Source organism: Rattus norvegicus, chromosome X, assembly GCF_036323735.1.
Source record: "Rattus norvegicus strain BN/NHsdMcwi chromosome X, GRCr8, whole genome shotgun sequence".
Lineage (NCBI taxonomy): Eukaryota > Metazoa > Chordata > Mammalia > Rodentia > Muridae > Rattus > Rattus norvegicus.
In genome coordinates, this window is record NC_086039.1 from 17,520,718 (window position 1) to 17,537,103 (window position 16,386).

Here is a 16,386-nt window from a genome sequence, read left to right on the forward strand (position 1 = left end):
CATTTCTAGAGCTGGGTCTCCCTTTCCTGCTCTCCACTTCGGTGGGCCTTGGGGCTAGGAAGGTTCAAGCACTGGCAGCTCTAACTCAGAACTCAGGCGCCCGAACTGAGTCTTTAATTAGGCATGAGGCGACGGGTCAGACAGGTCTTTCATCTTGGGCGCCCAGGAACTCCTCCTTCTGCCCACCTCAACCCCATTACAACATATAACCTTGTCACTTCCTGACCCTTGTCCAGAGGGAAGCTGGCGAAGGGGGACATTTATTCATCAGTTAATCAGCCTCTGATTTTTCTGCTGAGGCTGAGGCAAGAGAAAGGTAATAAGATACCACAAGATCTGAAGGGTTCAGAAACAAAGGCTTGGGTAAGGTAAGGTCTTGTGGAGTATCTCTAGTTGGGGATGCCTTAATTAAGGATTTGAGAAGAAGACTTCCCTGTGGCCAGGAAGAGGATTTGACAGTCAGCAATGGAACAATAAACAGTTCTAACTCAGAATGAGACTCTGAGTACTTTGTAGACAAAGCTTCAGTAGGATGCTATAGGGGTCTGGGCTTCCTTTAGTCTCCTTTCTTCTTGCCTCCTCTCCCCTCTGCACACCCCCCACCTCACACTGAGAAATCAGAGCCAGGCAGACTAGGTAGTTGAGGAGTTTATTTGGGGGAGGGGAATTTCTCATATTTGCTCTTCCTCGGGGAGGGGGTCTTCAAACAATACCGAAGGGCACAGGAAAGTAGGGGGTCTGGAGGGAAGAGGGAGGGACCACAGTCAGACAAAATGGCAACACACGATCACAGGCACTACCAACATCACAGACACAGCAGAGGGTACAGGATCGGGGCTCCAGACCCAGCCTCCAAGTATTCCGGGACAAACGGGAGTGTGGAGGGAGAGGGCAGAGAAAGGGGGGAGAAGGTAGACCAGCCCTACAGACCTGCAGACTCTGTCTTCTGATGATCTAGCTGTCTCTTGAGGGAGTCCGCAAGGGACATTTTGTTCACAATCCAAACCACAATACTTGGCTTTCCCCACATTACCTCAATTCGCAGGGGCCAGGAGTACGCCCTCCTGCTTTTAGCAAAACTCACCTCATAGCTCCTAACCATGGCCTCCTGCACCCTCTCAAACTCCACTCAATTGAAAACGTGTTTTCTTCTCTGCCCCATTACAGAATGGGTTTCCTCTTCTGAGACCACCACACATCTCTTCATATGCTTGTCTGGAATCCTAAGCAGGACCTCATCTCAAGCTTAGATCATCCCTGAACCCCACTTCTACCCTTGCTCAAGCTCTTTGGAATCAAGCTCAAACTCCTGAATGTTCCAAGACACACCCCTTCTAGAGATGCTGGATCCAACCCAAACCTGCCCACTCTGGAGCCCGCTGTGTTTAAGCCACACCCCTCCTAGAACCACTCTCTCTGGTCACTTAAAGCCCCATTGCAGAATGCGGTAGGATACCACTTTCCTTTTAGACTGCACATCCAGTATGTCTGGAATTCAACTCTTGGCTGACTAGTCCTCTCTCTACAGAGGTTATCTCCTCTCTGCCCGTTTCACCCAAGCCTCCTCCACTCAGTCTACTGCTCTACTCTTGGGGTCAGATTTCCATTCGAGAGCTTCTGAAGTTCAGGTGATGCTGGAGGACCAAGGCCAGAGTTAGGAGGGGCAGAGGGAGAGGAGGAAGGAGAGAAAGTCACACCAACCCACTCCATGCAGCCAAGGTCTGGTTCCCTTCCTGTCCCCTTTCTAGAGCCCCTTACCTCAAGGGACAGGGCTGGGGAACAGATAGGGGCTGAGGAATGCAAGGTCAGGGTTGGGGAGGAGCCCATTCAGGACTGGGCCTCTAGTGCATGGAGAAGTGGGTGAATGTAGGGCTCAGACAGATAAATAGATATTTATATATAATATATATATATATAAACAGCAAAGACAGTTAGGGTCTCCTGGGTTGAGGGGTGGAGACCTAGGATATGGGGATGGGAAAAGGGGGGCAGGCCTTCTCTTGAGCTCTTGCCCACCCGTGGGATCTTCATGGACTTCACTGACCTGTAGAGAGACAAGACACAGAAAGGAGAAGGGGTCCAGATGAGGGCAGAGCCCTCACAGACAGAGGAGAGCAGTACTCTCAGGAAGGGATTGGGCTACTATGCTTTTTCTTCTGCTTGGCATGTTTCCCTCTTTTTTCCTCTCTAACAGGTCTGGAGTCAGCATCATCCTAGCTGGTCTCACTAGGAAGAAATTACCAACCTTGCTCAGCCTGGGTACCAAAGGAACAGTTAAGGTCCTCTCTCTTAACAAAAAAAAAAAAAAAAAAAAAAAGCCCGGAACCAGTACCATTCTAGTCGCTGCTAAAAGTCTGTATTGAGGGAAAAAAAAACTCTCCCTATCTTTGTGAGGCTTACATATCTGGGGAGGATACAGGTTCACACAATGAACATGACACATTAGTAGACTATCTAGTATTATCTCATATAAGACGATAATAGGCCAGGGATGGAGGCACACACCTTTAATCCCAGCACTCGGGAGGCAGAAGCAGGTGGATCTTTGAATTTGATGCCAGCCTACTCTACAGGGTGAGTTTCAAGACAGCCAGGGCTATGTAGAGAGACTCTGTCACCAAAAAAACAACAAAAAATTTCACTAAGTGAGTCTGTAGAGATGACTTGGAAGTTAAGGGTGCTTCTTGCTCTCTTAGAGGACCCACATTTGACTGATAGAACCTACACTGGGTAGGTTACAACTATATGTAAATTTAGCTCTAAGGAATCTGCCCTTTTTTCCTGGTCTCCATGGACACTTGAACTCACAGGCTCATACTCACATACATACACATAATTAAATACAAGTAGAATTAAAAATACTCTAAGTGATGTATGTGTAGCATGAATAAGTCTTAGTTAGACCTCTACTCTAGTGTAATACAGTCACGAACCATAAATTAGTAAATTACAAATTGTGAGAAGGAAGAACATAGGGTACGGTATGAAAGATAATGAGGAGGGGTTGTTCTAGACAGACAACCATTGATATGTAGTTAGTGGTATATGCTCGTGATTCCAGAATTTAGGAGGTAGAGGTGGGAGGAAAACAAGTTTGAGGCCAGCTTGGGTTCCAGACTGGGACCTTAACTCAAACAAAAAGCAAAACATGGAGGTAGAGGCACAATTAGGAAATCAAGATCATCCTTAGCGACATAAGGAGCTCTGGGCCAGCCTTGGCTATAGGAGATCTTGTCTCAAAAAATATCAACAATGCAGCAACAACAAAGCCAGGTGAAGCCCAGACGCATGGGAGATGGAGACACGGGTATTGCAAATTCAAAGCCTGCCTAGGCTATAGAACGAGTTCCAAATTAATTTGTGCAATTTAGTAAACTCTGTCTCAAAAGAAGTAAAAAGAGGCCCAATTATATAGCTCAGTGGTAGAGCACTTGCTTATAGTGCAAGAGACCTGAATTCAATTCTTAGTCCTTATAAAACAAATCAACTCCCTTGACAGACAGACAGACAACAGAGAACAAAAACGTCATTGAGTGAGTGACCAAAGCAATGGCTAGGTAAAGGTGTGTATGTGTAAAGCAAGTGCAGAGGCCCTGCAGTACACCTAGACCTGGCTCAGGCCAGTTTGACTGAAACAGAGGGATAGGAGGCAAAGGTCAGATTAAATGTCTGTGGGGAAGATAGGGTAGTGCTGCATATGTGGGCCTGTGAGCACGGTGAAATAGTTTTTGCCTTTAAATGAGATGCTACAACAGACATGTGAGGAAAGAGCAGTGACTTCTGAATTTAGAACAGTGGCCTAGCAGAAGCCTCGAGGACGCTGGGTGGCAAAACAGGTTGTAAACAGGACAGACGACAGTTACTTGGGAAGGGCTCTAAGGAAGATAATTATGAGGGAAAAAAACGAAATAGGCTGCAGAGATTTTGAAAATAGGAACCAACAGAGGACTGGATTTTTTTTGGGGGGGGGGTCAGGGTCTCCGAGTGGCCTGGAAAGTACTTTGCAAACCAGGCTGGCCTTGAACTCACTCACAGGAGACCTGCTTGTCTCTGCCTTCCTCAGTGCTGAGCTTAAAGGCATGTCCCAAAGTTTGGCCAAGGAGTTTTAGAACAAGTAAATGTGGGATGCTGTAGAAGGCTCAGGATCTTGGCTCACCCATGACCACATCTACTCCCACGTAGGTGGTGGTACCGTCTCTTCTCTGTTTAAGACAGGATTGGGCTAACTCAGAACTAGCGATCCCCGTGCCTCTGTCTCTCAAGTACTGAGATTATATATGTGCTCTATCACGCCAGGCATCAGTTTTTTAAGGCCCAACAGGAAGGCACACTCGTGTTTCTAAAGCCTTCACCCCTCCCCTTTTCCTCATTTGACATTCCAAACCATTTCTTTCATTAAAGGGTTAAGGAGAGGTAGCAGCTGACCTATATCCTGCTTTTGCACGGGTGACCTTCAAAACCCACCGTGTTTACCTTCCTCCACCTACTGGCGTTACCTCCTATTGGTTTACCAATCATTTCGAAGACCCACCTCCCCTTCCCTTCCTGGAAACCTACACCATTTGGGTGATTCTCCACTGCGCAAGTGCTCCTACACTCCTTCCATTGGTTACTCTGAGCACGGCTCCTGCCCCTTCCTTCTCATGCTTTCCTCTCATTGGCTAGTTTTCCCAAATTCAATTTTCTTGTAGTTCTGCCAATCTATTGGTTCCTTCAAACTTCACTTCTTGTATGCTCGCTGCCTACCGCACCCGCCCATCTGTCACTCACCAGATTACATCTGATTGGAGAAGGAGGTGGGCGCACCCTGTTGGCCATAGCCTTGCTGCCCATAGTCGCCCTGAGGCCCGTAGCCACCGCCACCGCTGGCTGGCTGCCCGTAATCGGGTTGATAACCACCCTGAGGCCCGTAGGAGTCCTGGGGCCCATAGCCTCCGGGGCCCTGCCCGTAGCCCGCATCGCCGTAGGCATCGCCAGGTGCTGGTTGCTTTTCCGGGGCGCCTGGAGGTGCGCGCATGAATGGGGCTGCCCAGCCTGTCTCCTTGAACACGAACCATAAGTTGCCAACCCAGAGCACCAGGTTCAGGAAGCCAAACACCTGCAGGGAGACATGACCAAAGCTGTTTGTTGTCTCTTACCTATTGCCCTGGCAGCCCCAGGGACTTTGAGGCTGAGTGAACAGGAATGGGTATTTTTAGGGCATAAATTCGTTGGCCTCTGTGACTATCAGTGCACAGAAAAACTTGGGAATGGGGCAGTTTCATAGGATTTAGATTCCTATGGATGTTGAGCTTCTATCAGTGTATACATGTACGGGTATTTATTGAGCCTGATGGCCCACATCTGTAATCCGAAGGAGTTGGAGGCAGTGCGATCAATTTAAGGCTAGGTTGTGTTTTGTTTTGTTTTGTTTTTTTTGAAACAGGATCTCTGTTCAGCCATGGCTGTTCTGGAACTTACTCCGTAGACCAGGCAGGCCCAGAACTCTTAGAGGTCGCTTGTCTCTGCCTTCACTGCCCAGAAATTCAAGTTTAGCTTTAAGTTCATACTTTCATACCTGTGCTACATGAAAGTCAGCCTCAAACAACTTATTTTTTGGGGTGGGTGTGGTAGTGCAGTTGTCATCCTGGCACTCAGGGGGCATAGGCAAGCAGAGCTCTGTGAGTTTGAGGCCAGTCTGGTTTGCAAATTGAGTTCCAATACAGCCATGGCTATATAAGTAGACCCTGTCTCAACCAACCAACCAACCAAACAAACAAGCAAACAAAAAAACCCAAAATAAAACAAAACACAAACCAAAAAACCCCCCTAATTTTAAAAATATATTTGAGTACATTCTTACTAAGTATATATGTACAAAATATAGTAAATTTATAGAATATATAAATATGCATTTTTAAAGAAATAGACATCACTAATTGATGCATATATTAATGTATGTATATACAACTTAGCACATAGATGCATATGTATAACAGATATGTATATGTGTAATTTTTTTGGTTGTTTTTGAGACAGGGTCTTTTTACGTTCCAGGTCCTGGCTGACCTGTCCTAGAACTCCTTATGAGGAGGAGGCTGGCCTCAAGTTTACAGAAATCTACATTTCTCTGCTCAAGTGTTTTTTTCTTTTAAAGACTTGTTTATTTATTATATATTAAATGCACTGTAGCTGTCTTCAGACACACTACAAGAGGGCATCAGATCCCATTACAGATGGTTGTGAGCCACCATGTGGTTGCTGGGAATTGAACTCAGGGCCTCTGGAAGAGCAGTCAGTGCTCTTAACCACTGAGTCATTTCTCCAGCCCCTTCTCAAGTGTTTTTTTTTTTTTTTTTTTTTTTTTTTTTTGTGGATGTTGAGACAAGGTTTTACTATGTATCTTGGCAACCCTGGAACTCACTGTGTAGACCAGGCTGACCTCTGCCTTCAAAGTGATAGGATTAAAGGGTTCTAGGAATTGAGCTCCCGTCCTCAGTAAGAGCAATAGAGTACTCTTAACCACCGAGCTGTCCCTCTAGCCCCTCTTTTTCTTTTCTTTTTTAATTGTTTTGTTTGCTTTTGAGACAGGGTCTTGCCATTTATCCAAGGATGACTTGGACTTTACTATGTAGGCCAGTCTGGCTTTAAATTAGCCTTGGGGATAGAGTAATGGCTCAGAGGTTAGGATCCAGGTTCGATGCCCAGCATGCACATGGTGGCTCATAGACACCTGTAACTCCAGTTTCAGGAGCCCCGACTCCCTTTCTTAACCTTCACAGGCACCAAGAATGCAAGTGACACATCTAAGCAAAACACTCATACACGTAAAATAAAAAGTAGTATTTTAAGTGCTAGGGTTACAGGCATGTATTAATATCCTTGCCTCTAAGTATATGCTTTCTTTTGTAGACAGGGTCTCACTCTGCAGCCCTAGTTGACCTGGAACTCTCTTTGTACACCAGATTGTCCTCAAACTGACAGAAATCCAGATCTGCCTGCTTCTGCCTCCCAATTGCTGGGATTAAAGGTGTGTGCCACCATGTGCCCAGCTAAGTATATGCTATTAAAAAAATTTAAAAATTACAAATAAATATGGAGCTTAAATGAAATATTTAAAAACAAAATTCTATATGCCATTTACTATATGTTACACCCTCTTCTGAGCACATTTATTAGTTTCCTTAAAGTTCCAGGTTTGAGCTGGTTAGTGGTGATCTACAGAGCAAGTTCCAGAACAGCTAGGGTTATACATGGAAACCCTGTGTCAGAAAACCAAAATAAAAAAATTAATAAAAAATAGAAACTAAGGGCTGGAGAGAGGGCTCGGCGGTTAAGAGCACTGACTGCTCTTCCAGAGGTCCTGAGTTCAATTCCCAGCAACCACATGGTGGCTCACAACCATCTGTAATGAGATCTGGTGTCATCTTCTGGCCTCCAGGCATGCATGCAGGCGGAAAGCTGTATGATGTATACATAATAAATAAATAAATATTTAAAAAATAGAAACTAATAAATAAATATATAAACACAAAAAAATCCATGTTTGGACAGAAAGAAAGACCTACATTTTATTTTATTTGTTTTGACACAGTCTTGAAATGTTGCTCAGGCTAGTCCAAAACTCCTGAGCTTATGAGATTGATCTTCTGCCTCCATTTGCTGAGTAGCAGAGACTATAGACCTGTAGCACTACACCTAGTTGATATCCCCAGCTTATTTATTCTTAGCATATTTAGTTTATTTTTCTATTTTAAAAAGAGATTTATTTATTTTTTTGTATATGAGTACACTGTTGCTGTCTTCAGACACACCAGAAGAGGGCATCAGATCTCATTACAGATGGTTGTGAGCCACCATGTGGTTGCTGGGAATTGAACTCAGGACCTCTGGAAGCGCAGTCAGCGCTCTTAACCACTGAACCATCTCTCCAGTCCTATTTTTCTATTTTTGAGACAAGGTTTCTGTAGCCTCAGCTTTTCTGCAACTCACACTATATATATACCCAGAGTGGCCTCAATCTCTTAGCGGTCTTCCTGCCTCAGCCTCCCACATGCTACAACTACAGGCCTGTGCCACCATACTTGGGTTGACACCTCCATTTCATTTTGTGTTCTAAAAGATCTTTAAATTTTGTTTTCTGTGTTTAAGCAGGTGTGTGTATCACCTGCATGCCCATAAATCCCTTGGAGGTAGAATTATGGATGTTACTAACTGGACATGGGTCCTCTGCATGAACAGCAAGTGCTGTCCCTTCCTGGCCCCCACCCTAGACAGGGTGTAGCTTTGGCTGTTCTGAAAATAGCTCTGTAGACCAGGCTGGTCTCAAACTCAGGTCTGCCTCTGCCTCCCGAGTGCTGAGACTAAAAGTGTACACCAACACCACCTGACTGAACAGCAAATGATCTTAACTGTGGGCCACCTCTCCAGCCCTTGCTATGTCCATTTTAAAGCCAAGTTCAGACAGGCTAAATTATCCAAGATTATGTAATCAGTAAATGGCAGGGGTTGGGGGGAGTTAAAAATCTTAGCACTTATAATGTTGATATAGGATGTAATCTTTTATTGGGTTTTCTTGCAAAGCATTTTGTGTGTTGTGAATTCAGTGAATACTCATGTTTGGAGCAGGACCTATCATCAGCCTTTAGTTTGCCGCTCAAAATGATCCCGGAGAGAGGCTTGTTACTAGTTGTAGGTCACAGAGCTTGCCAAGTGACAGGATCTATGCTCAGACTATTTCTAGCCACTAGGGGGCAGCCAAATAGGAAAACGTTTCAAGATCGTGTTCTTCGGCACTTAAGGAACAAGTCCTAAAAGGATACTGAATTTCAGGAGCTTCGGCGTGACTGGGCTAGGCCCAGTCCTCCCCCCCCCCCCCCCCCGCGTAATCTGAAAGACTTCATGTTCCGCTACTGGGGACAGATAATTCGTGGTGTCCCAGTGGTTTTAATTGTTCAACCATCTTTTGTTGTGTGCCTCCTCCTGGGAGCCCCCAAGGATCTCCTGACTCTCCTCCCATTCTGTCTCCACCACTTCCCGTGCCAGACTGTGTCTCTCAGCTTTTGTCTTCCAGCCCAGCCAGCTTCCCAGGGCTTACCACTGAGGTGTTGAGTCCTGAAGTCACAGGGTCCCTCAGTTCCTTGCATGTGTTCCCTGTCTGGCGGCACATGGGCATCTCCTTGATAATGTTCTCTGGGTCCGTGGCCATCTTCACATCGGACAGGCCTTTGGCCCAGGCTGATGAACTAACTAGCCACATGAAAGCGAACACGGCTGTAGCCAGAAAGTCCTAGGCAGGGGTGAGGAAGATATTATTGTGAATGCACTGCTTCATGTTGAGCCCTGAGCCCCTTCAGATCACGAGCCCTTGTGGGAGGGGGTCCTCTAGAAGAGGCTTGCCTCTTTTGTGCCTTTGCAGCTCTGAAGCTCACAATGTTTTCACCTGAAGGTCTCAGCTTGAACTTCTGTGCGTATCTATGATACAGAGGGAGTGTGCTAGTGGTGCGTGGGTACAGATGTTGAGGGAGGAACTAACTCCGTGGGATGTTTCTGAATCTGTGAGAAGTGTGTCTTACCACTTTTATTTGCATGTGGGAATATGTGTCATTTGGTGTCTGGGATGAGGGTGTGAGAACCTCTCTGTGTAGGACTCAGTGTCTGTGTGGCAGGGTGACATGCATGACTGTCACAGTGAACCTAAGTACTCCTTCTTTTGATCTAGTCTGTGTGGACGTGTGAGAGACGGTACGGTTAGGTATGTGGGCAAGTCTGGCATTCTGTGTGGGCTGTGAGTATGTCCCCATGAGTCTATGATGCCCAGTGTGGATGGAGTCTTGGAGACAGCAGCAGTGTTAGGCTGTTTGGGTATGGGACCTGTCTGGGAGTTTGTTTGGCCTGTGAGGCAAATGAGCTGGGCCCCTGTGGCCACACGTCCTTGGTCACGGCATGGCAATCAGCTGTGGGGACTCACCATCATAGGCCCTTTGTTGTTCTCTCGGTACTTGTTCTGCAGGAAGATGTAGGTGGCCAGGGCCCCCATGGAGTAGAGGAAGGCAAACACAGCCACGGTGACAAAGAATTCAGCCGACGAGGAGTAGTCCCCAACCAGGAAGATCTTGGTAGTGCCCCCTTTGACGCAGGAGGGTGCATCAAAGTACACTTGGTGCAGCCTGCAGAGAGAGGTGTTCAGGTGTGGCCCAGACTCCCAGAATCCCTTTCTCACCTTCCTGGCCAAGGGTATACCAGAGTGTTTTGAGGTCCCAGGAAAAGGAGGAAATGAGCATTCACAGAACACTTGCAAGGCATCATTGATTGCTGAAAGCATCCTGGTAAGATTTGTGGCATTCCTCCCTCACTGTGTGGTACCCCTCCCTCACTGCAGCCCAGGTACTCCTGCCTCTGAATTCATCGTAGACTGTGACAGGTATCTCTCTACTTTAGGATTTTTGCACTGGTTGGTCTCTTTAACAGGAGCATTCTTCCCTTATGGTTTCTCAGCCTTTTGGCTAAGGTCAAGTGTAGGGATGCTCTTCCTTAGGATAGCTTTCATGCCTTATTCTTTCAGCCCCTTCAAACTTTGCTTAACTCTTAGCTTCTCATTAAAGACTTCCTGCCCTTCGGGGTTGGGGATTTAGCTCAGTGGTAGAGCGCTTGCCTAGGAAGCGCAAGGCCCTGGGTTCGGTCCCCAGCTCTGAAAAAAAAAAAGACTTCCTGCCCTTCAAGTTAAAGAAGACATTTTTGGTGCTGATGATTAAAATTTATTCATGTGTGCATGAATGTGCACGTGTGTGCGGGTACACATATTTTGGTGTGTACACAGTTGCATGGTACACTTGTGCCAGTCAGGGTTCAACCTCATGTCCTGTTCCTCAGATGCCACCCCCACTTTGGAAAGAGGGTCTCTCTCTGGCTTATTACTTGTCAATTACCCTGAGCTTGCTGGCATGGATTCTAGCATGAGCCACCATGTTGGGCTTTGTTTAAGTGGGTTCTGGGCTCCAAGTTCTCGCATCTGTAAGGCAAAAATGCTTTACTGACAGAGCTATCTCCCCGGCCCTGGATTTTGTTTTTTCATCTTGTTTTTTTTCCCCCTGTACCTATGAGGGTGTAGACATTGCTCCTTTTTTTTCCTTTTACTGACAGATCCCAAGGGCCTGGAATCATGCTGGCACCTATTAGGTTCTCAAGCAGTGTTTTCAGGTGAAATGCACAGCGCTGGAAACAGGTTCAGAGAAGTGCATTTGCTTGCATGAAGTCATGCAGCTAGTAGAGAAAGGACGGAACTTCCGTAAAAATCCTATCTCCTCCTAAATCATGTTGACTGTTTTCTATGTCCCGCTTTAGGTGCCAGAGAGAGAGAGAAAACAAATATGTGTGTGGCAGCTAAACAGCTCTGGAATAGGAAAAGACAGAAGGGTAGAAGGAATCTTGGAACAGGATGTGTGAGGGACAGTCTGGGAAGGTGCCTGAAGACAATGGCCTTCCTTCCCTGTGCTGTGGCTCATGTGTGGGTGGAATGGAACTGGCCTGGAGGCCCATAGCTCTGGCCTCAGGTTGGAGATAGGATCCTTCGACAGAGCAAATAGAAGGTGTCCTTGTATTGCAGCGGTCCTGAGCATGGAAGGCTCTAGGGGGAGTTCATGGATAGCTTTTGTGACCTTGTGAATTCCCAAAAGACTGGCTCTTATGCCGTTGATTACCCTTCACTCCTCTCTCTCTCTCTCTCTCTCTCTCTCTCTCTCTCTCTCTCTCTCTCTCTCTGTGTGTGTGTGTGTGTGTGTGTGTGTGGTCCTCTTCCTAGGTATTGGGGGTAGAACCTAGAACCCAGGGCATGCTAGACAAGTGCTTTGCCTCTGGGCTATACTCTCAGCTTCCCAACTCTTTCCTCCCTGGCTCGTGTGAACCTGGATACCCCTAGCTGTGCTCTTCCAATCACTGCTCAGAGCATGAGCTGGCTTCCCTCTCCCACTATAGTGTGCAACATTTTGGGTTTCCATTTATCCTTGGTGTTCCCCACCTCTCACCTCCCAACTTTTCCTCTAAATCTGAACTCTTCTACTTAATAAGCTTATGCCGAGCACTTCCTGTGTCCCAGACACTGTACCGAGTGCTTTACAAGTATCAACTTAGTGACAATGGGCCATTGCCTGGGGGGCATCAGTATTTTCTGTTTACGAACGAGGATGTCAAGACCCTAACTGTTATATGATTTAGTTCAATAGCTGAGGAAAATTAAGTGAAACCAATTGTCTGTATCCCACTGTCTCCCCATCCTTAAGATATAGTAGCTCTTACAGCCTATCCTTACTCATGCACAGCTGGTACCTAGCATACTGCCTGGTACATGGTGGGGACTCAGTAAATATCAGGAACATCTAATTTGGTCCCATGATTCCCCACATCTTGTATTTATCTGCATTTGCAGTTATTCTCTTTGTTCTCATGTAGAGCTATGAGGATAGGGAACTTGGTCTGTTTGAGAAGTAAATGACGTTAACTAACATTATTTTAAAACGTGTTTTTTTCCCAAAAATTGCATTTTATGTATTTAGTGTGTGTATACCTGTGTGTATGCAGATGCGTGTGTGTTATGTAGGTGCATGTGTGTCACAGCTCGTGTGTGGATGTCAGAGAACAATTTGCAGGGAAGTCTGTTCTTTGTGCTACATGCAACATAGGGATCAAACTCAAGTTGTCAGGCTCAATGGCAAGTGCCTTTATCTGCTGAGTATCCCCTTATTTTGGGATAGGGTCTCACCTTGTAATCAAGGGTGGCCTGGAAGTCACCATAATTCTCACATAGCCTCCTCCGTGTCGTGATTACAAGCATTTACCACCATGCCCAGGGACTAACATTAAGTGAGCATTTACTGCTTTAAAGTATGCACACATGTGATGATCTCTCATGCATGTCCCCTCCCCGGAACTCAGGGCCTTGCTGTGCAATCTCCCTACTACTGACTACAGCCCCGGCCCTGTCATTTACTTATGAATCTTACTTATTTCCTGTCCTCTATCACTCCCCTTTGTCAGAATATAGCCAGAGAGGATGACACCCTGTGTCTAGCTTACACACCAATTGTCATAGAAAGCTAGAGCAGGGCCAGTTACACAGCAAGTGTTCGGTGTATGGGGAGTGATCCCAGTGGCCGTGGCTTCAAAGGTGTGAGGTGTGCAAAGGACTCTGGGAAGGATTACCCAGACCCACCCTGCCCCTGCGTCTCCCAGGTCTCAGGATACCAGGGCAGGGGCACACCTGAAGGGGTACTCGAATTCAACTTCGATGTTGAGGGCACTCTCCGTCTTGTTGGCACACTCCACGCTCAGCCGAAGCTCCCCGGTGTAGCTGCCACACGTAGCAAAGGCGAAGATGGCAAAGACCTTGGGTAGCAGGGAGGTGGATGGCTGTAGTGAGCCTGCATGCATGTGGGAGGGAGTGCCCTCCTCTGGACAGATTGAGGGGGGCAGCACAGACAGTAGCAGATGGAGAGATCCCCACCCCCACCCCCCTAATCAGGGCTCATCGGGTCCTAGCACAAGCTGATTACAGGGGTGTGGCTGTTTCTCTTTCCCTGTGTCTCTCCGTTTTTACCTCTAGGTGCTCTGGCTTCTCCTTCCCTCCCTTCCCCCTCCCCTCTCCTCCTCGCTCCTCTCTCCTCTATTCGTTTTCTCTCCTCTCCCGTCCCTTTCTCTCATGCTCACTGTGTCTCTGTCTCTCAGCATTTCTGTGTGTTTTGAATGCATGTTCTCCCCTCTCCCATACACATACACACACTTTCCCCCATTAATCTTCTCTCTCTCTCTCTCTCTCTCTCTCTCTCTCTCTCTCTCTCCCTCCCTCCCTCCCTCCTTCCCTACCTCCCTCCCCCCACTCTCTGTGAGTGTCTGTCTCTGCACGCCTGTTTCTTGTCTGTCTGTTCGGCTCTGTCTCTCTCAAGGTCTCTATGGCTCTATGGCTCCCTTGTGCCTTATGTCTGTTGCCTTCTGTTTTCTCTTTTGAGAGCCTCCATATCTGCGTGCGCTTTTCCTCTCCCCTCACACTTTCCTGCTCCACGAACAGCTCCCTGGCACTTCTCTCTCTCTCTCTCTCTCTCTCTCTCTCTCTCTCTCTCTCTCTCTCTCCCTCCCTCCCTCCCTCCCCCCCCCCTTTGCCTTTACAACCATTCCCTGCCTGTCATACTCTGTCTCCTTCCCTGTCTCTGGATTTTTCTGGTTTTGCATCTCTGTTTCAGCTTCAGGCTCTATCTCCCATCCCTTCTTCCTTTAGTTCAAGAGAGGAGGTAGAACGTCACAATCTGTCACTTCACAACAGGGGTACCCTCAGCCTTATGTGACGTCATAGCCTTCTGGTCCCTGTCCTTAAATCCCTGGGATCTTACTCTGGAGCCCAATTTCCTCATCTCCTTCCAATCCAGTCCTCACACCCTGACAGTTCAGTAGGACTCCTCCTGTCTCACCCCTCTGCTTTTCTGGACCCCATCATCCCCACCTCCCCTTGTACCCCCACCTACAGCCCGGAGGGAGTACACTCACCCACTGCAGCACCTTCACGAAGCCAAGGGGCTCCTTGACCACCCGGAACTGACCCCCAGCCACCAGCTGAGGAGAAAAACAGTGGGGAGGGAGAAGGGGTGTGGGGAATAGGGATGGAGGTGAGGGGCCAGGCTGTCAGGCAATGATCCCTGGGGATACGGCATGTGGCCCTCCGGGAGTGGGTGACATATGGAGAGGGAGTGAGGAGGAGAAAAGTGACCCCTTGGGGAAGGAGTAAACAGGGTCTCAGCAACCCACCCAGGGTTCAGGAGTGGTGAAGTGTGAGGTGATGAGTCACATGGCAGAGCAGTTTGGGTGTAGAAAATAGATGGGGGTCCAGACTAGTTAGCGAAGGAAGGTCTCAACTGCTTAAAGGTGAGTCAGATAGGAGAAAAGGTTCAGTGGAAGAAGATGGGGTTCATTAGAGTGGGGGAGGGGGCACCAAGTGCTGAAGGTGAGTCACAACAGCAGAGGGGAGAGGTCTGCAGTGGCAAAGGCGAGTCAGATGACTGTGGTTGTGTCTGAGGAGATGGGGATGGGGAGGGGTCGCTACCGGTTAGGAAGGAAGCCGATTTTGAGGTGACGAAGAAGAGGGAGATGGCGGAGGTGATCTCTTAAGGTGGGAGAGAGCTGGGGCATGGGTTTACTGGACATGCGTTGGGAATGAGGAGGCTGGGGGGTTTTGGAGAGGCAAAATTGGATCGTCCCCCTCTAGATCTGCTCCGGAGGTGAAAGGGTGGTCATCTACCGGGGTTCATTCTTTTTGGGAGGGGCGGGTGCCAACCCTCCCCCACTCCACCCCCACACCTTCTGTCGCTCTATTTCCTAGCTCATCTGCAGCCCCCCAAGTCTTTTTTTCATTCTCCCCTCCCCTCCTCTACCCCTTTGCCCTCTTTCTAGACCCGAATCTCCCTTTTTCCCTTCCAGGTTGACAGTTCTTTTGGGGCATCTGGAGGCCCCCTCTGCGGCAGTGAGGACAGCTCTCGCTGCGGCAAAGAGCGCACTCCTTTTCTCCACCTCCCTCCTTCCCCTTGCCTGCTGCAGACCCCTGGTTCCAGCCCCAGCCCCAACCCCAGCTCCAGCGACCGTGTCCCTGCTACCCTCGCCACCACCTCTCAGAGTTCGAGGGCCAAAGCCACCCAGGTTTTCGCAAGCGCCGGGCTCTGTCCACGGTGCTGGAGCGCGTACCTGATTCACCACGTCCATGTCTGCCAGCAGCAGCAGCAGCAATGCGGGGGGCGGAAGGTGCCTGGTAGCAAGGGCGGGCGCGGGGAGCGGCGGGGGCGGTGCGCGATCGTCGGAACAGCCCAGTCGGCGGCAGCCCCGCCCCTCGCACCCTGTCTGTCTTTTGCGTGAGCGCCTGCGCACCATGGCTCCCCCCGTTACCCTTCGCCCTCCCCAGCTGCCTGCGGCCATTCCATCCTGGAGGCTAGAGGCTGTGGGTTTTAGAGGAAAGGGTCCTTTCAGAAAATAGGTATCTCTGGGGGTAGGAGGACCGCTCAGTTCTACCAGATGACGTTTAGCTAAGCCGAGTGTTGTTTGTTGAGTGTGTTCTTTCATTTAATCCCTATGTAGCCGTGACTATTAGTCCTGTTTTTACAGATGAGGAAAATGAGTCTCCAGAGAGATTAAGTGACTTGCACAAGGTCACCCAGCTAGGTAATGGCAGTGTTCAGAGTCTTTGCAGTTTAAACATCTCCACAGTTTAAAGACAGTTGAAGGTCTAAAGGGTTCCTTTAGGAAAACCTGTATTTTAATCACATCCAAACTCTAACCATCTCATTTTTTTTTCTCTTCTTGGTCAAATTATTGCTGACTATATATCTTACCTTCTGTTTATTCCTTGGACCTCTTTATAAAATACATGTATTTATT

At 48.0% G+C, this 16,386-nt stretch overlaps 1 protein-coding gene across 1 annotated transcript; it reads right to left on the bottom strand.

The window, feature by feature from the left end:
* Window positions 1–630: 630 nt before the first annotated feature.
* Syp (synaptophysin) lies at window positions 631–15,732 on the bottom strand. The gene is made up of 7 exons (NM_012664.3): window positions 15,700–15,732; window positions 14,512–14,577; window positions 13,235–13,359; window positions 9,950–10,148; window positions 9,077–9,268; window positions 4,771–5,098; window positions 631–2,044 (listed from the first exon to the last, which is right to left on the bottom strand). The coding sequence occupies exons 1-6, from the start codon at window positions 15,715–15,717 to the stop codon at window positions 4,775–4,777; spliced, it is 924 nt and encodes a 307-aa protein (NP_036796.1). The 5' UTR covers window positions 15,718–15,732; the 3' UTR covers window positions 631–2,044; window positions 4,771–4,774.
* Window positions 15,733–16,386: the final 654 nt, after the last annotated feature.